At 34.9% G+C, this 27,596-nt stretch overlaps 1 protein-coding gene and 5 non-coding genes across 7 annotated transcripts in view; all 6 read right to left on the bottom strand.

The window, feature by feature from the left end:
* Window positions 1–12,343: 12,343 nt before the first annotated feature.
* LOC132555339 (eukaryotic translation initiation factor 4 gamma 3-like) overlaps window positions 12,344–27,596 on the bottom strand; it is a 37,895-nt gene continuing 22,642 nt past the window's right edge. For both annotated transcript variants that reach the window (XM_060219689.1, XM_060219688.1), the window contains 7 exons: window positions 21,505–21,677; window positions 20,861–21,065; window positions 19,302–19,397; window positions 18,798–18,938; window positions 18,440–18,521; window positions 17,790–17,936; window positions 12,344–14,344 (listed from right to left, as the gene is read on the bottom strand). In XM_060219689.1, coding sequence (XP_060075672.1) covers window positions 14,166–14,344; window positions 17,790–17,936; window positions 18,440–18,521; window positions 18,798–18,938; window positions 19,302–19,397; window positions 20,861–21,065; window positions 21,505–21,677 — 1,023 coding nt within the window. In that variant the 3' untranslated portion in view covers window positions 12,344–14,165. The remainder of the gene's footprint in view (window positions 14,345–17,789; window positions 17,937–18,439; window positions 18,522–18,797; window positions 18,939–19,301; window positions 19,398–20,860; window positions 21,066–21,504; window positions 21,678–27,596) is intronic.
* Window positions 18,111–18,183, bottom strand: LOC132555354 (small nucleolar RNA R38). Its single transcript, XR_009554432.1, has one exon. It is a non-coding gene; the product is annotated as a small nucleolar RNA R38 (small nucleolar RNA).
* LOC132555353 (small nucleolar RNA R38) lies at window positions 22,943–23,015 on the bottom strand. The gene has a single exon (XR_009554431.1). It is a non-coding gene; the product is annotated as a small nucleolar RNA R38 (small nucleolar RNA).
* On the bottom strand, window positions 24,216–24,288 carry LOC132555352 (small nucleolar RNA R38). Its single transcript, XR_009554430.1, has one exon. It is a non-coding gene; the product is annotated as a small nucleolar RNA R38 (small nucleolar RNA).
* Window positions 25,499–25,571, bottom strand: LOC132555351 (small nucleolar RNA R38). Its single transcript, XR_009554429.1, has one exon. It is a non-coding gene; the product is annotated as a small nucleolar RNA R38 (small nucleolar RNA).
* LOC132555349 (small nucleolar RNA R38) lies at window positions 26,784–26,856 on the bottom strand. The gene has a single exon (XR_009554428.1). It is a non-coding gene; the product is annotated as a small nucleolar RNA R38 (small nucleolar RNA).

The following is a 27,596-nucleotide window of genomic DNA, read 5'->3' as shown; positions in this document are numbered from 1 at the left end:
ACATACTGAATATTATCGTACCTGTTTTATAGTGTGTGGTAGTGGATACATATTGAATATTATTTTACCTGTTTTAGAGTGTGTGGTAGTGGATACATACTGAATATTATCTTATCTGTTTTAGAGTGTGTGGTAGTGGATACATACTGAATATTATCTTACCGAATATCATCTTACCTGTTTTAGAGTGTGTGGTAGTGGATACATACTGAATATTATGTTACCTCTTTTCTGGTGTGTGGATGTTGATACATACTGAATATTATTGTACCTGTTTTGGAGTGTGTGGTAGTGGATACATACTGAATATTATCCTACCTGTTTGAGAGTGTGAGGTAGTGGATACATACTGCAAATTATACTGAATATTATCTTACCTGTTTGAGAGTGTGGTAGTGGATACATACTGAATATTATATTACCTCTTTTGTGGTGTGTGGATGTTGATACATACTGAAAATTATCGTACCCGTTTTAGAGTGTGTGGTAGTGGAAACATACTGAATATTATCTTACCGGTTTGAGAGTGTGTGGTAGTGGATACATATTGAATATTATCGCACCTGTTTAGAGTGTGTGGTAGTTGATACAAGCTGAATATAATCTTACCTGTTTGAGAGTGTACGCTTCTTAACACATACTGAATATTTTCTTATCTGTTTAAGATTGTATTGTATTTGATACATACTGAATATTATCTAACTTGTTTAAGAGTATGTGGTTCTTCATACCTACTGAATATCATCTAACCTATTGCAGTGTGTGAGGTTGTTGATACATACAGAATATAATCATAACTCTTTTAGAGTGAGTGTTTGGATATTATTACAGACTGAAAATTATCTTACCGGTTTAGAGTGTGTGGATGTTGATATATACTGAATATCATCTTACCTGTTTTAGAGTGTGTGGTAGTGGATACATACTGAATATTATCTTACCTGTTTAGAGTGTGAGGTAGTGGATACATACTGAATATTATCTTACCAGTTTAGAGTGTGTGGTAGTGGATACATACTGAATATTATCTCACCTGTTTTAGAGTGTGAGGTAGTGGATACATACTGCAAATTATCTTACCTTCTTTAGAGTATGTGGTAGTGGATACATACTGAATATTATCTTACCTTCTTTAGAGTGTGTGGTAGTGGATACATACTGAATATTATCTTACCTTCTTTAGAGTGTGTGGTAATGGATACATACTGAATATTATCTTACCTGTTTTAGAGTGTGTGGATGTTGATACATACTGATTATTATCTTACCTGTTTAGAGTGTGAGGTATTGGATACATACTGAATATTATCTTACCTCTTTTGTGGTGTGTGGATGTTGATAGATACTGAATATTATCGTACCTGTTTTAGCGTGTGTGGTAGTGGATACATATTGAATATTATTTTACCTGTTTTAGAGTGTGTAGTAGTAGATACATACTGAATATTATCTTATCAGTTTTAGAGTGTGTGGTAGTGGATACATACTGAATATTATCTTGCCGAATATTATCTTACCTGTTTTAGAGTGTGTGATAGTGTATACATACTGAATAGAATCTAACCTGTTTAAGAGTGTGTGGTAGTGGATACATACTGAATATTATCTTACCTGTTGAGAGTGTGAGATAGTGGATACATACGGAATATTATATTACCTCTTTTGTGGTGTGTGGATGTTGATACATACTGCAAATTATCTTACCTTCTTTAGAGTGTGTGGTAGTGGATACATACTGAATATTATTGTACCTGTTTTAGAGTGTGTGGTAGTGGATACATACTGAATATTATCTTACCTCTTTTGTGGTGTGTGGATGTTGATAGATATTGAATATTATTTTACCTGTTTTAGAGTGTGTAGTAGTAGATACATACTGAATATTATCTTATCAGTTTTAGAGTTTGTGGTAGTGGATACATACTGAATGTTATCTTACCAGTTTGAGAGTGTGAGGTAGTGGATACATATTGAATATTATCGCACCTGTTTAGAGTGTGTGGTAGTGGATACATACTGATTATTATCTTACCTGTTTAGAGTGTGAGGTATTGGATACATACTGAATATTATATTACCTCTTTTGTGGTGTGTGGATGTTGATACATACTGAATATTATCGTACCCGTTTTAGAGTGTGTGGCAGTGGAAACATACTGAATATTATCTTACCGGTTTGAGAGTGTGTGGTAGTGGATACATACTGAATATTATCTTACACACTGGATATTATCTATAAATATGCATGTTTTAAAGTGTGTGATAGTGTATAATCTATAGAGGAATAAATCTAATATTTTAATGAGTGTGTGGTAGTTATACATTGTATAAAATTATATTACACTCTATTTGTGGTGTGTGGAATTGATAAGATACTTTTCAAATTATCTTATAATACACGTTAAGTCGTACATTAATTTCTAACATACAAATATATATTATCAATTAGAAATCCGTGTGTGGTATTTAGGTACATCCGTACTGAATATTATCTTGTTCTGTTTTAAAGTGTCGAGGTATGGACAGACCAATATTGATACAGAAGAGGCGCATTATTTTTTTTGAAATCTCAAATCTGTTGATGTACGCCAGCCATTATTTTCAAATATCGTTCGATTCTTAAAACTTATGAAACCGTGTACAGGCAGAATTCTAATAAAAATCTTAGTTGTACGGATTGTGAAAAATTAAATCAAAATATATCTCAATTATTTCAAAACTGAAACGTAGTGTACTCACCAAAATGTGACATTTTTTTCTTGTGGTTTTCTGTACTCGATCGACAGACGGTATAACAATGTATCAGTCATACATTGCTAAGGTAACTATGACAACCCGATTACTCTTAATAAAGTCTCCACCAAGCGTAAAGCTTCTGATAATAACAGATAATTACAGTAGTAGATCTCCAACATATATTGATTTTATGATCCCTAAACCTAGAGTTGTCCGGCAATCTCTCCTTTCTGCGTAGTGTATTTAGATGTGCTATCAAACGAATGTCCGAATTTTAATTCCTTTCACTATAAATAGATACATACATAATATATTATCAACAGCTATCTACTTTATCAACAGCTATACTTTATCAACAACTAACTACTTTATCACTATCTACTTATCACCAGCAGCTACTTTATCACAACTAACTACTTTATCACTGCTAATACTTTATCAACAACTAACTACTTTATCAACAGCTATCTACTTTATCTTATCAACAGCTAACTATCATACTACTTTATCAACAGCTATCTACTTTATCAACAGCTATCTACTTTATCAACAACTAACTACTTTATCAACAGCTATCTACTTTATCACCAGCTATCTACTTTATCACAACTAACTACTTTATCAACAGCTATCTACTTTATCACCAGCTAACTACTTTATCAACAACTAACTACTTTATCAACAGCTATCTACTTTATCACCAGCTAACTACTTTATCAACAACTAACTACTTTATCGACAGCTATCTACTTTATCACCAGCTAACTACTTTATCAACAACTAACTACTTTATCGACAGCTATCTACTTTATCACCAGCTAACTACTTTATCAACAACTAACTACTTTATCGACAGCTATCTACTTTATCACCAGCTAACCAATTTTTCAACAACTAACTACTTTATCAACAGCTATCTACTTTATCAACAGCTATCTTTTTAATCAACAACTATCACTTTAATCAACAGCTATCTACTTTATCAACATCTACTTTATCAACAACTACTTTATCAACAGCTATCTACTTTATCAACCAGCTATCTACTTTATCAACAACTATCTACTTTATCAACCAACAGCTATCTACTTTATCAACAGCTATCTACTTTATCACCAGCTATCTACTTTATCACCAGCTATCTACTTTATCACCAGCTATCTACTTTATCAACAAATAACTACTTTATCAACAGTTATCTACTTTATCAACAGCTATCTACTTTATCAACAACTAACTACTTTATCAACAGCTATCTACTTTATCAACAGCTATCTACTTTATCAACAACTAACTACTTTATCAACAGCTATCTACTTTATCACCAGCTAACTACTTTATCAACAACTAACTACTTTATCAACAGTTATCTACTTTATCAACAGCTATCTACTTTATCAACAGCTATCTACTTTATCAACAGCTATCTACTTTATCAACAGCTATCTACTTTATCAACAGCTATCTACTTTATCAACAACTAACTACTTTATCAACAGCTATCTACTTTATCACCAGCTACTTTTATCAACAGCTATCTACTTTATCAACAGCTATCTACTTTATCAACAGCTATCTACTTTATTATCACCTAGCTTTATCACTACTTTATCACCAGCTAACTTTATAACTACTTTATCGACAGCTATCTACTTTATCACCAGCTAACTACTTTATCAACAACTAACTACTTTATCAACAGCTATCTACTTTATCACAACTAACTACTTTATCAACAGCTATCTACTTTATCAACAACTAACTACTTTATCACCAGCTATCTACTTTATCACAACTAACTACTTTATCAACAGCTATCTACTTTATCAACAACTAACTACTTTATCAACAGCTATCTACTTTATCAACAGCTATCTTTTTAATCAACAACTATCTTTTTATCAACAGCTATCTACTTTGTCAACAGCTATCTACTTTATCAACAGCTAACTACTTTATCAACAACTAACTACTTTATCAACAGCTATCTACTTTATCAACAGCTATCTTTTTAATCAACAACTATCTTTTTAATCAACAGCTATCTACTTTGTCAACAGCTATCTACTTTATCAACAGTTATCTACTTTATCAACAGCTATCTACTTTGTCAACAGCTATCTACTTTATCAACAGTTATCTACTTTATCAATAACTAACTACTTTATCAACAGTTATCTACTTTATCACCAGCTATCTACTTTATCACAACTAACTACTTTATCAACAGCTATCTACTTTATCACCAGCTAACTACTTTATCAACAACTAACTACTTTATCAACAGCCATCTACTTTATCACCAGCTAACTACTTTATCAACAACTAACTACTTTATCAACAGCTATCTACTTTATCAACAGCTATCTACTTTATCAACAGCTATCTTTTTAATCAACAACTATCACTTTAATCAACAGCTATCTACTTGTCAATAGCTATCTACTTTATCAACAACTATCCTCTTTCACAACAGCCATCTACTTTATCAACCAACAGCTATCTACTTTATCAACAGCTATCTACTTTATCACCAGCTATCTACTTTATCACAACTAACTACTTTATCAACAGCTATCTACTTTATCACAAGCTAACTACTTTATCAACAACTAACTACTTTATCAACAACTAACTACTTTATCAACAGCTATCTTCTTTATCACCAGCTATCTACTTTATCAACAGCCATCTTCTTTATCAACAGCCATCTACTTTATCAGCAACTATCTTTTTAATCAACAACTATCTTTTTAATCAACAGCTATCTACTTTGTCAACAGCCATCTACTTTGTCAACAGTCATCTACTTTAGCAACAGCTATCTACTTTATCAACAACTAACTACTTTATCAACAGCTATCTACTTTATTAACAATTATCTACTTTATCAACAACTAACTACTTTATCACCAGCTAACTACTTTATCAACAACTAACTACTTTATCAACAGTTATCCACTTTATCAACAACTACCTACTTTTATCTACTTTATCAACAACTAACTACTTTATCACCAGCTAACTACTTTATCACCAGCTATCTACTTTATTAACAGTCATCTACTTTATCAACAGTCATCTACTTTATCAACAACTATCTTTTTAATCAACAACTATCTACTTTATCACCAGCTATCTACTTCATCAACAGCCACCTACTTTATCACCAGTTAACTACTTTATCAAGTTATTCACTTTATCAACAGTCATCTTCTTTATCAACAGTTATCTACTTTATCAACAACTATCTTTTTAATCAACAGCCATCTACTTTATCACCAGCTAACTACTTTATCAACAACTAACTACTTTATCAACAGCTAACTACTTTATCAACAACTATCTTTTTAATCATCAGCTATCTACTTTATCAACAGCCATCTACTTTATCACCAGCTAACTACTTTATCAAGTTATCCACTTTATCAACAGCTAACTACTTTATCAATAACTATCTTTTTAATCATCAGCTATCTACTTTATCAACAGCCATCTACTTTATCACCAGCTAACTACTTTATCAAGTTATCCACTTTATCAACAGCTAACTACTTTATCAACAACTATCTTTTTAATCAACAGCCATCTTCTTTATCAACAGTTATGTACTTTATCGCCAGCTATTTACTTTTTCAACAGCCATCTACTTTATCACCAGCTATCTGTATTATTAACAGCTATCTACTTTATCAACAGCTATCTACTTTATCAACAAAATGATGCTTATGAACTAAATTGTAAATTGTGATTAGCATTGTATTTCGGCAAAAAAGCAGAACGAAAAAAACCTGTTAAATCTATTCTCACTGTTGATCATAAACATCACAGACGAGTCCAAAAAAAAATAAATAAGCTGTATTTGATATCATATTTATAGAAATATCTTCTGTACCTTCCTTGAATTACAGGGCATTAACTTTCCATTTAGACTAAAAAGTCCTTTGGGGGACTTTCGGTGACTTCATGAACAATGAGGGTCTGCCTTTTTGATGAAGAAAGACGGGTCCCGTTTTAAATGGTGAGGTATCTATAAGCATCTTTGCTCATTTCTTATTATTCAGATTTTTTTGCTAGAATTATTAGAAACACGAGATTTACGAAATTTTCTAAATTAGGGCTAATCTCCTTTCTTTATTGATTTCGACATTTCGATCGCGGGATTTTCCTCAGTCTCCTCCTATGTTATAATTTAGGCCGGTAGTGTCACTGACGATTCCTAGATGAATGAACCAGCTGTAGGAAGCACTTTAGTTCTTTGTTTGGTACTACTGTAAATTACATAAATGTGTCTTTTGTACAATCTTACAGACCAATATGGTAGGAAAATATTTCCCATTTCTCACACTACCGCTAGTATACGTCATCTTTCTCAGCCTGATGAAACAGACTTTACCAACGATACGGTGATCTTGTCGAATCTGTTCAGATGTTAATTGTGGATAAGTAGTGGGCGGAGGAAAGGCTCACCAGCTAAGGTTGTCAATGATAAGTAATGAGCAGAAAAAAGGCTCACCAGCTAAAGTTGTCAATGATAAGTAGTGGGCGGAGGAATGTGACTCACCAGCTAAGGTTGTCAATGATAAGAAGCGGGCGGAGGATTAGCCCACCAGCTAAGGTTGTCAATGATAAGTAGTGGGCGGAGGAAAGGCTCACTAGCTAAGGTTGAGCAGACAAAAGGCTCACCATCTAAAGTTGTCAATGATAAACAGTGGGCGGAGGAAAGGCTCACCAGCTAAGGTTGTCAATGATAAGTAGTGGGCGGAAGAAAGGCTCACCATCTAAGGTTGTCAATGATAAGTAGTGGGCGGAAGAAAGGCTCACCATCTAAGGTTGTCGGAAGAAAGGCTCACCATCTAAGGTTGTCAATGATAAGCAGTGAGCAGAGAAAAAGCTCACCAGCTAAAGTTGTCATTGATAAGCAGTGGGCGGAGGAAAGGCTCACCATCTAAGGTTGAGCAGAGAAAAAGCTCACCAGCTAAAGTTGTCAATGATAAGTAGTGGGCGGGGGAAAGGCTCACCATCTAAGGTTGAGCAGAGAAAAGGCTCACCATCTAAAGTTGTCAATGATAAACAGTGGGCGGAGGAAAGGTTCACCAGCTAAGGTTGAGCAGAGAAAAGGCTCACCATCTAAGGTTGAGCAGAGAAAAGGCTCACCAGCTAAAGTTGTCAATGATAAACAGTGGGCGGAGGAAAGGTTCACCAGCTAAGGTTGTCAATGATAAGTAGTGGGCGGAAGAAAGGCTCACCAGCTAAGGTTGTCAATGATAAGTAGTGGGCGGAAGAAAGGCTCACCATCTAAGGTTGTCAATGATAAGTAGTGGGCGGAAGAAAGGCCCACCATCTAAGGTTGTCAATGATAAACAGTGGGCGGAGGAAAAGTTCACCAGCTAAGGTTGTCAATGATAAGTAGTGGGCGGAAGAAAGGCCCACCATCTAAGGTTGTCAATGATAAGTAGAAGGCGGAAGAAAGGCCCACCATCTAAGGTTGTCAATAATAAGCAGTGAGCAGAGAAAAGGCTCACCAGCTAAAGTTGTCAATGATAAGTAGTGGGCGGAGAAAAGGCTCAACAGCTAAGGTTGAGCAGAGAAAAGGCTCACCATCGAAGGTTGTCAATGATAAGCAGTGAGCAGAGAAATGGCTCACCATCTAAGGTTGTCAATGATAAGCAGTGAGCAGAGAAAAGGCTCACCAGCTAAAGTTGTCAATGATAAACAGTGGGCGGAAGAATGGCTCATCAGCTAAGTTAATAGAAAATGTGAAACGCATGGGTCTTGAAATAAACAAATTTGGTTGAACAACTTTATACCCTTTCATCCATGAAGAGCAGTATTGTCTACCATATCCATATATAGTGTTAAGAAGACTTGAAATTTCAGTCAATTTGACCCCGATCAGCCAGGATCAATAGTACATACCATCAAGTCATCATCCTTTGGCAATCATTTTAAAAAAATTTGGACAAAAGGCGATCGCAATAGGTCCACATGATACTTTGTATCTTTTGATCTAGCTAGTCATATATTTTAAGTTACTTGGTAATATGCTACCGAAAGTGAAAGTGAAAGAACTGTTTCTGTTTAGCAAAGACTTCAGCTATAGATTAAATAATCTGTTGTACAGTAACAAATCCCATTACATTTTTCCCAGTTTGATTTATCTTATTATTCATGCTAAATGAAAAAAATGTAGTCAAAATGTCTTGCAGATTATTTATAACGTGTTTCATTTTTGACAAGCAAATGCATACACGGAGAACATGTGAGCAAATAGTAACAAAACCAGGAAAATATCTATTATTATCTTTTTTTTTTTTTTTTTTTTGTCTTTTTGTGAAAAATATTTACTCCCCGGTTGTTAAATATAATTCCTTCTGTTGTTTTCCATCATGCTCAGTGCCTATGAATAATTGAACATCAACTGTGGGCACAAAATGGTCCATAAAATAATAGATAATCACTGCCTTGATTTAGTTCTTTCTTTGTATGTAAATACATCTTGGAAAAGAAATCTTCATTCCTCTCCTCTTTCAATAATTTCACATTCTCATAGTACTATTGAGTGGAACACATATCTAGGAGCTGCCAAGCTAGCGTTATCCCACATGACCTGTTATTGGAACAAGAGGCCCAAGGGGCCTTAACGGTCACCTGAGGAATATATGTCAATAATCTGGGGATTTTAAAATGTTGCAAAGATGTAACAACACTTGTACAGGACCATGTGTAAAACATCTGTACCAAGTTTGAACATGACCCACCCAATGGTTCTTGAGATGAAATCCATAATGTCTTAGCCAAACAGAGGCCAGGTTGGCCATCTTGGATTTTGAATCGCCCCAAAAAGTTAAAACACTTGCCAGGACCTTGTGTAGAACATTCGTATCAAGTTTCCCCTTTTTCCCCCTCCTGGGGCCCCTATTGGGGCCACGCCCTTTTTCTTCGCAAACTTGAAGCAGCTTCCGATGGGGATGCTTTGTGCCAGGTTTGGTCAAATTCCATCCAATGGTTTTTGAGAAGTCATTTAAAGAAGGTTTTTACATATGGCCTCTTTTACACCACTTATGGGCCCCAAAGGGGCCATAATCACTTTTTTCAACATAATTTCATATGTCCTTCACTAAGGGATGCTTTCTACCAAATTTGGTTGAAATCGGTCAAAGTTGATTTTTGACCCTTTTGAGTGCCCCCTAGTGGGGCCGTTTTTAACCCAATTTTTTTCATTTGCAAACTTTGTAGACCATGCCATAAGGACCCTAAATATCAGATATAAACTTAATCTGAATGTTGGTTCATGAGAAGAAGATTTTTTAAAGATTTACTTAATTTTACACCCATTTTCCCCCTCCTGGAGTCCCTATTGGGGCCATACCCTTTTTCTTCGCAAACTTGAAGCGGCTTCCCATGGGGATGCTTTGTGCCAAGTTTGGTCAAAATCTATTCAGTGGTTCTTGAGAAGAAGTCGAATATGTTAAAAGTTAACAACACACGACGCACAGCACATGACGACAGGCTCAGGCGACCTAAAAACGTCCAAACAGTCAAACATAGTTTAGCCCTTAACAGTCATATTCTAATGAGTGTGACGTTCTTCGTCTTTTACTTTTAAACTTTTGATACGTGTCGGTAACCATTGAATACTTCTAAGGATGCAGCCCTGAAATCCGACCAATTGTTCCCATGGTAATAAAAGACAAGAGGCCCAGAGGGTCTGTATCGCTCACCTGGATCTTTATGACCAACAGTTTAAGAATATTTTCACTATCCTAGATGTTTTGGATAATCAGAAAATGTCATTTAAAGGTTCAACACATTTGACCCCTGTGACCTTGACTATGGGTCAAGATCATTTCTTTTTGTAAACTTTCTTGGACTTCATAAAAGGAACATACTGGCCAAATATAATGATTCCAGGCTTTTCGATATTTCAGAAGAAATTGTTTTAAACGTTTTAACACATTTGACCCCCGTGACCATTGTGATTGGTCAAGGTCATTTTTCAAACTTCGTAGGACACCATAAGAGGAACATAGTAACCTAATATAATGATTTTAGGCCTTCCAGTATTTGTGCAGCAGTCGTTTAAAGGTTTTTACACATTTGACCTCTGTGATCTTGAATATGGGTCAAGTTCATTTCTTTTCGCAAACTTTGTTGGACTTCATCAAAGGAACTTTCCTATCATATATAATGATTCCAGGCCTTCCAGTATTTTGGAAGAAGTTGCTTAAGTATTTTAACACATTTGACCTCTGCGACCTTGAATATGGGTCAAGGTTATTTTTTTTCGCAAACTTTGTTGGGCTTCATCAAAGGAACCTTCCAGCCAAATATGATAACTCTACACCGTTCGGTATTTCAGGAGAAGTTGTTTAAATGAAAGTTGACGGATGCAGGATGGACAGACCTTTGGGCCAGGCGAGCTAAAATGGCAATAACGAAATCTCACCGATAGCAAACAGGACACCAGAAGTACAAATAGAGAAAGTTTAGTGGAGATCATTTGTATCGTTTTCAAAGTTGTAGCCAAATGAAAGTTTGAGTCACTGTCACTCATCAGTTTGATCATTGAAAGTTGGATATTTTCCCTTCTTTGCTTTTCTACTTAATGATAAGAAATTTAAACATTTCTGTGTAGAAATAGCGATGATAATCTTCACCTGCCAAATAAAAAATGGTCGCTTGGAAGCCATATTTTTCTTTTTAATCAGTCCCAAAATCAGACGGGCAAAAGTAGAGACCATAGGGCAACATATATGAAAGTTTCAAGAGATCTATTCAGAACTTCTTAAGAAATAGGGATAACAATCTTTGCTAGGCGAAATTCAAGATGGCTGCCTGTGGGCAATTTTATTTTTCTTATCAGTCCAAAATCAGACAGGCACAACAAAGGACCAAGAGGAACCTATACAAGAAAACTTGAGAAAGATTTGTGAACTTTTCTCAAGAAATAGCGATAACAAACTTGCAAAGTCAAAATCTATGATGGCCTCCTGTTAGTCATTTTATATTTCTGATCAGTACCACAATCAAACAGGCACAACTACAGACCAAGGGGAACAAACAAGAAGTTTGAGAAAGGTCTATGTTGTAGTTCTCAAGACGGATGGACCACAGACGCAGGTCGATTTGAATAGCCCTCCTTCAGATGATGGTGGGTTAAAAATGAACAATCTAGCACTGTCCAAGAAATGGCGATAACAAATCTCATTGAAAAATTCAAAGATGGCCACCTGTCTACCATTTCGTTTTCTGATCAGTCCCAAAATCAAACGGGCACAACTAGGGACCAAGGGGAATCTACATATGAAATTTGAGAAAGATTCATCCAATACATCTCGAGAAGTAAGAGAAAACAAAGAAATTGCTTTAAGACAGATGGACGACAGACAACAATGTATGGCCATTTGAATAGCCCACCATCTGATGATCGGTGGGCAAAAACTATCAGCAACTGCCAAAGGAACGACTAGGGCACTAGCTTAATATGTACAGGTTTTGCCAAGATCAGTTGAATGATTCTAAAACACTAATGTGTTTTATGCAGGATAACAAAGCTCATAGAATTCTACAAAAATACTGCAGAACAAACGATAATACACATATATTAAATTTCTTCATCAATTTTATTTACATTACAACCCCCTTCTGTCTTTTCTGCAATGAAAAACCACCTGTTGGATTGTGTGTTAGCGGTTTTATATAACAAATATTGGGTTTAGGGAAGTGAGGGAGGGGGTTCCCATCACAAAGGTAACATGCCCATACAGACTGTCAGAGAATACAGCAATTAAGAACATCAAGAAATATCTTCAAAATTCTTCATTCCAGAAGACAATATTTTCCAATTGAATGTTCCATCTAACATTCCCATGTTACAGATCCCTATTAATTTTAAGTAATGTGATAAATGATTTGTCCCATTTCCTTCTAAATTCACATGCTTCAAGCATGAACAAAACATAAGGCATAAGGGTACTATAGGCTCACAATGTTGTTCCATGTTTTCATTCATCTTTTTTATGTATCCATAACTATATAAAATTGGCAATTGAATCAAAAGTCTTGCTATCCTCAATCACACAATAACAAAACAAAAACGATGCCAACATTCACACTTTCATATCATGCATAAAATCATCTAGGAGTTCAAACAACTTGTGTAAATCTGTTTATTGCAGTGGGAGAAATTATAGAAAAACTGCAGACTATTAATTTGTCATGCCAGAAAGGTTTCAACATTCAATTAATGAACATCAACAAATTAAATGAAAATTTTGTACTGAATAAATACAATGAAGTTATATAGATTTTAATTAAACAGCAGGTTTTGTGTAGGTATATCAACGTAACCTTGAAAACAAAAGGCAGACAACTTGGAGTAAACACTATTCTGAGCATTTCAACAATTTCTCTTGCCTCTGGATTGCAATTATTATGAAATAGTACAGTAAGCTCACCTAGTAGCACCATGTGACAGATCAGACAGTACATATGCACAGTTTCTCGTGCATGTTTGTAAAAGGCTGACACAAGATATTTACAGGTTATTTTTTTCAACCCATCATTAGGATAATGTTGAATGAGGAAAAAAATTAGAAAAAAAAAAAATGAAAAAAAAATAAAATGCAAATTTAAATCCTATGATAAAAATGCATGTTAACAGATCATTATACACTGCTAATACTGAACGATGGGAAATGGTTTACTTTCAAATTAATGGGTAATCCATCAAGTTCATTCATGCTTCACACATCCAATGACAGCCACCCAAACATGACAGATTTCATTCATGAACACTATATCGATCATGTTGTCACATGATGCAACATATAATTTTTTTTTTTGTCAATAAAACCATCACACAATAATGATGGGAACATTATTTGTATTATATAATAACTTGCACCAATTTTTTAATCACAATCTTTTGTCGTTTACACAGTAGTCAAGTCAACCACTTAGCAATCAGCCATGCAATCTCCATCCACACCACTCACACACTTGTGCATAAGCAAAACAATGACCTGGTTTCATTAACAATCTCTACATTCTGAATCAATATTTTCCATTTATTTACCATAAATGCAACAATTTCACCATGAATGCAGAAAAGAACATGCTAAATATAGCATATCCCATAGGGTATAATACAAAAATTGTCCAGAAATAAGACAGTGGTTCCTGTTGCTTTGGACATCATCGAAAGGAAGTATTCTTAAATCCACAAACTGACATAGTCACATGCTTGTTGCATAATATATATATATATATAGGAAATGAAAATATGTGAGCAGCTGGACATGTCCATGCAATTCTTCAATGAAGTACAAAATATTTCATACTTCTACCAATTTTCTCTATAGTAACCCCTAAAACAGAAATAAATAACCCCCAGTTTATTAACTAAATGCCTATAGAAGCCATCCTCAGCTATCACTAGTCTCCTCCGCCTCTCTTAGCCACGTAAAGAACTGGACAACTTGACGCATAGCCACTCCCTTGCCTTCCTGCTCAGCTGGGTCCTCGCTCTTCTCCCATTGGTTAAATGCATCCTCCGATATTATGTCCTCATCATAAAGCGTATCAAATAATGTTCTTAGAACACCTGTAAATGAAATATTTATATTTCTCTCAAACTGATGCTAAATATACAATTTCCATGTTTTTTTTTTATCATAGCATTTCTTGAAGTTGTATTTAGTCAGAGACCAACATTTTATACAAGTTCTACAAGATTCACACACTACCTTCTAACTGTAAATTTTATAGGTACTAAGATGCTTACATAAGATAGGTATATGTGAATCTATTTTTAGTAGCAGTAGAATTAGGTGTTGTACTATCAGTATGGTGCCAGTATGACAGAAATCAGTTGTAGGATTGATGAGACATGTTGCACACAAGCTTTTTATTTCCAGTACCTCATATGAACGTCTAAATTGGGCCAACAACCACCGAAATATAATCAGGTGTAGAGTGTGATATCATGGTGTTGAATAAGAAGTAAACTTGTTGTTTTATTACAAGATATCAATATCAATTGCGATTTTATAATACATAGGTATTGATCACATCAGTTTCACTACAAAATACATTTTGATCATTTGTAAAATGTTAGCTTCTAGTAGGTCAAATATACCAAGACATTCAATGGCATTTCCAAATTACAATAACATCAAAAAATAAATAAATAAATGATAATTTTATCTATTCCTTTGTATGAAAACTGTTTAAATTTTGCTTTACCAGACTGAAATTTTGTGATGTTTCCCGTATCACTGGCCACTGCAACCCCACACATTGTAATATAAAACTCGCCTGATGACCGAATTTTTTTTTTACTTGAAAAAGTTTGTTATTATTGGTTCTAATCTATATATTGGTGAATAGATCTAGACCTAAAAAAGCTTGACCTTTATTTAACCTTTACTGATGACTATAAAAATCTAATAAGATGTAGAGCTGCATGTGGTAATACTATAAAGCAATCAAGACATTCCCTATCACTATATCCCACTGTTCTCTTTGATATTCCCTATCACTATATCCCACTCTGTTTTCTTTGATATTCCTTATCACTATATCCCACTGTTCTCTTTGATATTCCCTATCACTATATCCCACTCTGTTTTCTTTGATATTCCTTATCACTATATCCCACTGTTCTCTTTGATATTCCCTATTACTATATCCAACTGTTCTCTTTGATATTCCCTATCACTATATCCCACTCTGTTTTCTTTGATATTCCTTGTCACTATATCCCACTGTTCTCTTTGATATTCCCTATCACTATATCCCACTCTATTTTCATTGATATTCCCTATCACTATATCCCACTCAGTTCACTTCGACATTCTCTATCACTATATCCCACTCAGTTCTCTTTGACATTCCCTATCACTATATCCCACTCAGTTCTCTTCGACATTCCCTATCACTATATCCCACTCAGTTCTCTTCGACATTCCCTATCACTATATCCCACTCTGTTCTCTTTGACATTCCCTATCACTATATCCCACTCAGTTCTCTTTGACATTCCCTATCACTATATCCCACTCAGTTCTCTTTGACATTCCCTATCACTATATCCCACTCAGTTCTCTTTGACAATCCCTATCACTATATCCCACTCAGTTCTCTTTGACATTCCCTATCACTATATCCCACTCAGTTCTCTTTGACATTCCCTATCACTATATCCCACTCAGTTCTCTTTGACAATCCCTATCACTATATCCCACTCAGTTCTCTTTGACATTCCCTATCACTATATCCCACTCAGTTCTCTTTGACATTCCCTATCACTATATCCCACTCAGTTCTCTTTGACATTCCCTATCACTATATCCCACTCAGTTCTCTTTGACAATCCCTATCACTATATCCCACTCTTCTCTTTGACAATCCCTATCACTATATCCCACTCAGTTCTCTTTGACAATCCCTATCACTATATCCCACTCAGTTCTCTTCGACATTCCCTATCACTATATCCCACTCTGTTCTCTTTGACAATCCCTATCACTATATCCCACTCAGTTCTCTTTGACATTCCCTATCACTATATCCCACTCAGTTCTCTTTGACATTCCCTATCACTATATCCCACTCAGTTCTCTTTGACATTCCCTATCACTATATCCCACTCAGTTCTCTTTGACATTCCCTATCACTATATCCCACTCAGTTCTCTTTGACATTCCCTATCACTATATCCCACTCAGTTCTCTTTGACATTCCCTATCACTATATCCCACTCAGTTCTCTTTGACATTCCCTATCACTATATCCCACTCAGTTCTCTTTGACAATCCCTATCACTATATCCCACTCAGTTCTCTTTGACAATCCCTATCACTATATCCCACTCAGTTCTCTTTGACAATCCCTATCACTATATCCCACTCAGTTCTCTTTGACAATCCCTATCACTATATCCCACTCAGTTCTCTTTGACATTCCCTATCACTATATCCCACTCAGTTCTCTTTGACAATCCCTATCACTATATCCCACTCAGTTCTCTTTGACAATCCCTATCACTATATCCCACTCAGTTCTCTTTGACAATCCCTATCACTATATCCCACTCAGTTCTCTTTGACAATCCCTATCACTATATCCCACTCAGTTCTCTTTGACATTCCCTATCACTATATCCCACTCAGTTCTCTTTGACATTCCCTATCACTATATCCCACTCAGTTCTCTTTCAGTTCTCTTTGACATTCCCTATCACTATATCCCACTCAGTTCTCTTTGACAATCCCTATCACTATATCCCACTCAGTTCTCTTTGACAATCCCTATCACTATATCCCACTCAGTTCTCTTTGACAATCCCTATCACTATATCCCACTCAGTTCTCTTTGACAATCCCTATCACTATATCCCACTCAGTTCTCTTTGACAATCCCTATCACTATATCCCACTCAGTTCTCTTTGACAATCCCTATCACTATATCCCACTCAGTTCTCTTTGACAATCCCTATCACTATATCCCACTCAGTTCTCTTTGACATTCCCTATCACTATATCCCACTCAGTTCTCTTTGACAATCCCTATCACTATATCCCACTCAGTTCTCTTTGACAATCCCTATCACTATATCCCACTCAGTTCTCTTTGACAATCCCTATCACTATATCCCACTCAGTTCTCTTTGACATTCCCTATCACTATATCCCACTCTGTTCTCTTTGACAATCCCTATCACTATATCCCACTCAGTTCTCTTTGACAATCCCTATCACTATATCCCACTCAGTTCTCTTTGACAATCCCTATCACTATATCCCACTCAGTTCTCTTTGACATTCCCTATCACTATATCCCACTCTGTTCTCTTTGACATTCCCTATCACTATATCCCACTCAGTTCTCTTCGACATTCCCTATCACTATATCCCACTCTGTTCTCTTTGACAATCCCTATCACTATATCCCACTCAGTTCTCTTTGACAATCCCTATCACTATATCCCACTCAGTTCTCTTTGACAATCCCTATCACTATATCCCTATCTTCCTTGCTAACTGACCTGGTGGATGCTCAAGTTTGTGGACTAGTGATTGCAGAGCATATACAGCTTGTAACTCAAATTCGGCTTGATGATCCAGATACTTCTGTAATAAAGCACCACGATTGATAACGTCACGAGGCTCCACTCGAGCACTGCTTCCACGACCTACAATTCAATCAAAAGTTGATGTTTGTAAGTTTTGATTCAATATAAGGAAATTCAGAAATCATGACACAGGTCTATGTCATTGGTGGTAATCATGTAGAAACTGATTATGTGTGAAACATTTATTTACATTTGAAAATTCTGACAGCAGAATCCGAACAATTGTAAATTACAACAAGCTTCAGACATTATAAATATCGGCATCTCTACACTAAGACAGGGATAACTTGCATCATCATTAGCTTTGTTGTTGACATGATCAACATTTGTGAAACTTTCCAAAAAAATGTTCAATTCTCCAAAGGAATAAATGTTTACATGTATATATCTTGGTTGATTGAAGGAAATAGATGGTTTTAAACAATATTACTAACCCTAAGTAATCTGCCTACCTTAAAGAATAGGAAAGATTAATCCAGCACTTAAAAGAAATTAAGGTAACAATAAGTTTTATGAACAAATAGATACAGGACATATTGAAGAGCTTAAAAATTAGATGTCACCTGTAATTGCACATGAACACACTGCTGTCATCAGCACACGGATAAAATGCTTTGATTTCGTGATTGCGTCATCAAGATTTGTCTGAAAATGAAAGACAGCTAATTAAAAATACTGTTTATTAAGAACATTTCAAAGGGTGATCATTTTTTCAAGGGAACAAGTAACCAATGAACTATCTATGATTATATATTTTAATTCAAACTTGGAGTGTTTTGTCATACTTATCGTTACTTTTCTCCTTGCAAAAGCGTTGCTTTTGTAATGATGTTTAAGATGAATTTCCCTTTTGACATAATGTGATGTTTTGAGCCAAAAATTATACAAAGGTAATTGCATCTTGCTGCTTTCTTAACTGACCTCAATCCAGTCAAAGATGTCCTCATTAGTGGACTTCTTCTCCTGTAACAGCATGTCCAAATTTTCCTGTATACTCTCTAAGGGCATAGCTATAGTGGGTGTGCTTGGTTGGCTGCCATCAGGCTCTGTGAAATCCAAACTCTGCAACAGAAACCATTCTTTACACTTCTTTAAAATGTTCATAGAGTAATAAATAGACCAGAATGGTAAGGATTGGTACATAAATCTCAAGATAATTAAACTCCATTGTTAACTATCAAAGGTATTGCTCTGAATTAATGGAAGTTTATCTCCCTTCTTTTATCACTGCTAATCACTTCCTTTCTCCTCTTAAAATTAAAAATTTCATCACTCTGTCCCTTTAATGTGAAATATTTAGTTTGACATTACTCAGCCTGTCAGGCAGTGTCTTAATGAACTACTGAAATAATTTCACATTACTTAAGTGAATATGGGATTTGTGTACGGCACTCAGTAATTACAAACAGTTGTCACAAAACTTACATTTGTCCTTAGGAAGGTTTTCACATCTGCTGCTGGCATGAAGTCATTCCATTGTAGACCAGAGCTTTTCCATATTGATGCTATCTTCTTATGTCCCTAAAAGTAATTGAGTTAGAAATGTTTCAATACAATCTTACTCTTTGTTTTTTTTTATGGTTAGTTTAGATCTGGTCAAGACAAATCAATAGATTCACCTTGATCATTTGATCATATCATTTGATGGATACAGTTACTTTAGTGTTATTTAATGATGAGAAAACAACTCCCTGTGTAATTCAAACCCCATTCAAATATAATTATTTCTGGTTAAACTGCAAAATATTTTTCCTTAAATTAAACTGGACTTTTATTCAATATCTACATTCAGGCAATTCAGCCTCTTTGACAGATAAGCAAAATTCCCGTTGACCAAAATTCTTCTTCTCGGAGATTCTAATTGCTGAATTTGTTTCAATTTAAACAATAAATCATGAACAATAGTATCACCTTGTGATTCAATCTTGACAGACTAAAAATAAACATCATTTGAACATTGATCCCCCAACTTATCAAAGTTTGGTCAAATCCCTTAAGGAAACAAGAGACCCCAGAAGGATCTTGGCACTAATCATTGTTTGATCTTTCTTTGCTCTTTATTCATTTCCTTTTTTTTTTCTCTTCTCTGTTTTTGCCCTTAATGTCGGCCAATTTTTTTTTATCAGTCCCAAAATAACATGGGCATAACTAGAGACCAAGGGGATCCTTCACATGAAAATTTGAGAAAGATCCATCTCTTACTTTTCAAGAAACAATCCCATTCAAAAAATTCAAGATGGCTACCTGTCTGCCATTTTGGTTTTTTTTAAAGTCCCAAGATCAAACAGGCACAACCAGGGACCAAGGGGAACCAACATATGCAATTTGAGAAAGATCCATCCAGAACTTCTCAAGAAATAGTGATAACAAATTTTTTTTACAGCCGACGGACAACAGACCATGGAGGCAAAGTGATTTGAATAGCCTACTATCTGATAATGGTAGGCTAAATATAACAAAGGGCAATAACTCCTAGGTAAGGCAAAAGAGAGTGATAGTTCTTGTGCACTATAGTTCTCCTTGTTTAAATCTATCAACCCATTAAGTTTTATGTTGATACCTCTTATAGTTCTTGTGTTATGCTCTGGACAAAATTATGACAGACAAAGCGGCTACTAAAGGGGAGCATAAAAACCAACAGGTACAACTAGGGGTCAAGGGAAACAAACAGATAAAATCTGAGAAAGATCAATGCTGTAGTTCTCAAGAAACAGCAAAATTAAAGATGGCCACCTAAAGGCCACTTTGTTTTTCTGATCAGACCCAAAATCAAATGGAAGCAAACAGGGACCAAGGGGCTCCTACCCCTCAAAATTTGAAAGAACTATGCATTAATTCTCTCGAAATAGTGATAACAAGCAAAGTTAAAATCGAAGATGCCCCCACCTGTAGGCATATTGTTTTTCTGATCAGTGTATATTTCACAATTAAAAAAGCATTTCTCAAGAGCAAGAATCTAGAATGAATTGTAGCCTCTGTCTTACCTGTCTTTCACTGGCATCATGCAAGATGGCAGCAATGAGTACACATGCTTTGTGACTGGCTTTTAATGGCTCTATGGCATCCTTTAGAAAACTGAAGGGAACACTACCATCCTGGATCATGGGTCCAATTAGTTCTCCAAAATACTGCCATATCTTTGGAATGTCTATTTCCATATCCTCTGCATACTGAAGGATTTCATGTAGCCTATTAAAACAGTGAAAGAACAATTTAATTTATTTTCCCGATTTCTTTCACTTCCAGATACAGTTCAAACAAATTGTTTTAATTATGCATCACATTTCTTTTTGTTAACCTCTTATCAATGTTTTATTGGAAACTGTTCCTATTTTTCATCAATTTTTAAGACATCTACTGCAGACAACCTGACTGAAAGATCTCATCTTGAAAATATAAATGTGAACTTCTTCAACTATTCAGAAATTTTGGCTGGTAATGTTATGGCAGCTTACTTTACCAGGAAAATATTTCAATATCCACAGTGTTCATTTGAGATGACGCTTGTCTCCAAAAATAGCCCAATTTTCATGAAACAAATGTTCTCAAGACCTCATCCCTTCGGAAAAGATTTTGATAATTTACAAGTTCTTATAACATATTTTTCTTTGTTACAGTAAGTACTTACCCATTAATATAGGCCTTTACTGGAACAGACCCTTTCCTGACAAGGTCATGGAGAAGTAGTCCAGTTTGGCGCCTAGCAACTTCTGACCTCTCAAGCACATGGTTTAGGGATGTACTCACAAACCAATGAAGTGTTGACGGGGAATTTAATTCCTCTACACATGTCACAGCTTCCTGTAATATTTTTTCAAATTAAAAGCCTTTCTTCAAGCATTAAATTGAAAGGACAACACCAGATTAACACTGTTTTAGACCCCAAAAATAAGGTTCATGGATCACATTTTATAAAATTACTTTTCCTCATTTAAGGATACAATTTTTGTGAAATTGATATTGAGTAAGCTACCAAGACCATATTGAGGAAATTGTTTGCTCAAAAATGCAATTTTTCTATGAAAATTATTATAAAATTAACCTCCTCTCCACGAAGAAATGTGAGGCCCATTTTATAATTAAAGCATCTTAAAACACTTCCATCCTAGAATAGCATTTCATTCTACAATAACTGGGTGTTGAGAAGATTTCTGAAATTTAATTCAAATTGACCCCTTTTCACCACACCCATCAGTCTCTGGGGGATAACCAGGATCAATATGTGCATACCATCAGGTAGTCACTGCCCATTCATAATTCTAAAGAAGTTTGAAATATTTCCAATGGAGATTAAAACAAATTAGGCTCAAATATCTAGTAAACTTAACCCCCTCCCCACAGGGATATGCGAGATCCTGGAGCCATAAAATTCACAATTTTGATTAACCACCAGAAGATGTTTCCATCCATGAAGAGTATTTGATACTACCATATCTGGGTATTGAGAAGATTTTTGAAATTTGAGTCAATTTAACCCTTTTGGCCCTGCCCCTCAGGCTCAGTAGTGGGGACCATATAATTCACTATTTTGTTAAATCATACACAAGGGAAGGTTTCTGCAAAATTTCACTGAAATCGGTTAAAGAGATTTGGAGAAGTCAAAAATGTTAAATTTTTTACAGACGTACACCGCCGGATGAAGGTGATCACAATTGGTCACAATGAGATTATTTATGTTATTGATAATACAACAAAAAGAATGACAAAAATTCATTTCAATCTGTAGCAAAAATTCACTTGATTGAACATCCTGCAAGTATATATAACTTCTGACCCAATGATATTCCTTGCTTTGATTATGACAATAGTTTCTATGGCAATTAATAACAGAACATAAATCTACATTACATATCTCTGGAAAAATCATAAAAGGCAACTAATTTGAGCTAAAGCATGATGTATTGTCAATTTCACAACATAACCTCGTACTTATTCATCAAAATACCTGCCTAAGTTTCATTTTCGAACAATGAAAGGAATGTCTGTCAGCATTAATATTCAGAGGAAAAGTGTTCAGTTAAACATATTTGAATTATTTACAGAGTGACAATAACACCAGAGTTACAACAAGCTTCAGATAGAATAAATATCGGCATCTCTACACTAAGACAGGGATAACTTGCATCATCATTAGCTTTGTTGTTGACCCGATACAAATTTGTAGAACTTTCTTTGATGTTTCTCATTTCCTAAAATTTTCAATTGTCTCAAAAAATAAAAGTTTGCATAGCTATACCAACTGATTAAAGTAAATGGATGGTTTGAAATGCAATGACATGTTTGTCACCTTAAGTTTTTAGAAGTTGTATAAATATTTCTTTTTATCTGCCAATGTTACTAACCCTATATAATCTGAAAACAACCAACATTCTAACCCTGGCAAGTTAGCAGTTTTGTATTGAATCTATTGATTGATATCATTCTGCGATATCAAGCAATCATAAATTAACAAGAAATCCTCAACACAGTTTTCAGTCAATGGTTCAAATTTTTGCAGTTTCACTTCCATTTTCAACCTTAGCAGGTTTCCTCAAATATTTCATCAGATTTCAATGAAATAAAATGATTCAAATCTTTAAAACAATGAGTGACGAAGCCTCAGCAACGAGGAATTGTCGGCATCTTGTACACTGAGAAAGGATTTTCATCATCGGCTTCATTCCGTCAATCTAAGGGAACCTACATTTGAATTTGAGAATGATTAATCCACCACTTCTAAAATGATAACCATTACCAACAATAACTTCAAAATTCAACATGGACACCTCTAAACCATTTTGATTTTCTCTTCACTCCCAAACTGGTTAACACATGACTAATGACCAAGGTTCACACACAATATATTAAGACTGATAATTCCAGTGGTTCTTAACAGTATTTTGTTTTAACAATACACAACTATCAAGATCCAAGATGGCCATCCATTAGCCATTTTGTTATTTTAATCAACGCACAAAAAGGGACCAAGGAGAACGCAATGACAAAATTTGAAAATTATCCATTTAATATTTCAAGAAATGGTAAAACAGGGTTTTCCATAATTTTGTTAGTAGTAGGCTGTGTAGTGAAAGTAGGATGCTGGCCTGCCGTGTACGTGTAGTCATGTACAGAACATTATTATGGAACTGGATTGGTGTAGGCGGCCAAATGATCAAAGTAGCCGGTCAAAGTTTCATTTTGGAAAACCCTGGTATAAGATTATTTTTTACATGCAAATGGAAATTATGGACAAAGTCTATGATCAGAGATAATTCATTATCTACTAAACATGATTACAAGAGAAATTCTTTTCTACATTTGAAGATTTCAGTGACAGAACTTGAATGTGAAAGAATTACAACAAGCTTCAGATAGAATAAATATCGGCATCTCTACACTAAGACAGGGATAACTTGCATCATCATTAGCTTTGTTGTTGACCCGATACAAATTTGTAGAACTTTCTTTGATGTTTCTCATTTCCTAAAATTTTCAATTGTCTCAAAAAATAAAAGTTTGCATAGCTATACCAACTGATTAAAGTAAATGGATGGTTTGAAATGCAATGACATGTTTGTCACCTTAAGTTTTTAGAAGTTGTATAAATATTTCTTTTTATCTGCCAATGTTACTAACCCTATATAATCTGAAAACAACCAACATTCTAACCCTGGCAAGTTAGCAGTTTTGTATTGAATCTATTGATTGATATCATTCTGCGATATCAAGCAATCATAAATTAACAAGAAATCCTCAACAGTTTTCAGTCAATGGTTCAAATTTTTGCAGTTTCACTTCCATTTTCAACCTTAGCAGGTTTCCTCAAATATTTCATCAGATTTCAATGAAATAAAATGATTCAAATCTTTAAAACAATGAGTGACGAAGCCTCAGCAACGAGGAATTGTCGGCATCTTGTACACTGAGAAAGGATTTTCATCATCGGCTTCATTCCGTCAATCTAAGGGAACCTACATTTGAATTTGAGAATGATTAATCCACCACTTCTAAAATGATAACCATTACCAACAATAACTTCAAAATTCAACATGGACACCTCTAAACCATTTTGATTTTCTCTTCACTCCCAAACTGGTTAACACATGACTAATGACCAAGGTTCACACACAATATATTAAGACTGATAATTCCAGTGGTTCTTAACAGTATTTTGTTTTAACAATACACAACTATCAAGATCCAAGATGGCCATCCATTAGCCATTTTGTTATTTTAATCAACGCACAAAAAGGGACCAAGGAGAACGCAATGACAAAATTTGAAAATTATCCATTTAATATTTCAAGAAATGGTAAAACAGGGTTTTCCATAATTTTGTTAGTAGTAGGCTGTGTAGTGAAAGTAGGATGCTGGCCTGCCGTGTACGTGTAGTCATGTACAGAACATTATTATGGAACTGGATTGGTGTAGGCGGCCAAATGATCAAAGTAGCCGGTCAAATTGGCCGGCGACCGGCTCTTATGGAAAACCCTGGTATAAGATTATTTTTTACATGCAAATGGAAATTATGGACAAAGTCTATGATCAGAGATAATTCATTATCTACTAAACATGATTACAAGAGAAATTCTTTTCTACATTTGAAGATTTCAGTGACAGAACTTGAATGTGAAAGAATTACAACAAGCTTCAGATAGAATAAATATCGGCATCTCTACACTAAGACAGGGATAACTTGCATCATCATTAGCTTTGTTGTTGACCCGATACAAATTTGTAGAACTTTCTTTGATGTTTCTCATTTCCTAAAATTTTCAATTGTCTCAAAAAATAAAAGTTTGCATAGCTATACCAACTGATTAAAGTAAATGGATGGTTTGAAATGCAATGACATGTTTGTCACCTTAAGTTTTTAGAAGTTGTATAAATATTTCTTTTTATCTGCCAATGTTACTAACCCTATATAATCTGAAAACAACCAACATTCTAACCCTGGCAAGTTAGCAGTTTTGTATTGAATCTATTGATTGATATCATTCTGCGATATCAAGCAATCATAAATTAACAAGAAATCCTCAACACAGTTTTCAGTCAATGGTTCAAATTTTTGCAGTTTCACTTCCATTTTCAACCTTAGCAGGTTTCCTCAAATATTTCATCAGATTTCAATGAAATAAAATGATTCAAATCTTTAAAACAATGAGTGACGAAGCCTCAGCAACGAGGAATTGTCGGCATATTGTACACTGAGAAAGGATTTTCATCATCGGCTTCATTCCGTCAATCTAAGGGAACCTACATTTGAATTTGAGAATGATTGATCCACCACTTCTAAAATGATAACCATTACCAACAATAACTTCAAAATTCAACATGGACACCTCTAAACCATTTTGATTTTCTCTTCACTCCCAAACTGGTTAACACATGACTAATGACCAAGGTTCACACACAATATATTAAGACTGATAATTCCAGTGGTTCTTAACAGTATTTTGTTTTAACAATACACAACTATCAAGATCCAAGATGGCCATCCATTAGCCATTTTGTTATTTTAATCAACGCACAAAAAGGGACCAAGGAGAACGCAATGACAAAATTTGAAAATTATCCATTTAATATTTCAAGAAATGGTAAAACAGGGTTTTCCATAATTTTGTTAGTAGTAGGCTGTGTAGTGAAAGTAGGATGCTGGCCTGCCGTGTACGTGTAGTCATGTACAGAACATTATTATGGAACTGGATTGGTGTAGGCGGCCAAATGATCAAAGTAGCCGGTCAAATTGGCCGGCGACCGGCTCTTATGGAAAACCCTGGTATAAGATTATTTTTTACATGCAAATGGAAATTATGGACAAAGTCTATGATCAGAGATAATTCATTATCTACTAAACATGATTACAAGAGAAATTCTTTTCTACATTTGAAGATTTCAGTGACAGAACTTGAATGTGAAAGAATTACAACAAGCTTCAGATAGAATAAATATCGGCATCTCTACACTAAGACAGGGATAACTTGCATCATCATTAGCTTTGTTGTTGACCCGATACAAATTTGTAGAACTTTCTTTGATGTTTCTCATTTCCTAAAATTTTCAATTGTCTCAAAAAATAAAAGTTTGCTTAGCTATACCAACTGATTAAAGTAAATGGATGGTTTGAAATGCAATGACATGTTTGTCACCTTAAGTTTTTAGAAGTTGTATAAATATTTCTTTTTATCTGCCAATGTTACTAACCCTATATAATCTGAAAACAACCAACATTCTAACCCTGGCAAGTTAGCAGTTTTGTATTGAATCTATTGATTGATATCATTCTGCGATATCAAGCAATCATAAATTAACAAGAAATCCTCAACACAGTTTTCAGTCAATGGTTCAAATTTTTGCAGTTTCACTTCCATTTTCAACCTTAGCAGGTTTCCTCAAATATTTCATCAGATTTCAATGAAATAAAATGATTCAAATCTTTAAAACAATGAGTGACGAAGCCTCAGCAACGAGGAATTGTCGGCATATTGTACACTGAGAAAGGATTTTCATCATCGGCTTCATTCCGTCAATCTAAGGGAACCTACATTTGAATTTGAGAATGATTGATCCACCACTTCTAAAATGATAACCATTACCAACAATAACTTCAAAATTCAACATGGACACCTCTAAACCATTTTGATTTTCTCTTCACTCCCAAACTGGTTAACACATGACTAAGGACCAAGGTTCACACACAAGTCTATGATTAGAGATTATTTCTTATCTACCAAACGTGAT

The sequence above is a fragment of the Ylistrum balloti genome, unplaced genomic scaffold (assembly GCF_031769215.1).
Source record: "Ylistrum balloti isolate Yb309-2 unplaced genomic scaffold, AGI_CSIRO_Ybal_v1 Utg370474, whole genome shotgun sequence".
NCBI classification, from domain to species: Eukaryota; Metazoa; Mollusca; class Bivalvia; order Pectinida; family Pectinidae; genus Ylistrum; species Ylistrum balloti.
This window is presented reverse-complemented; position numbering and strand designations above follow the sequence as displayed.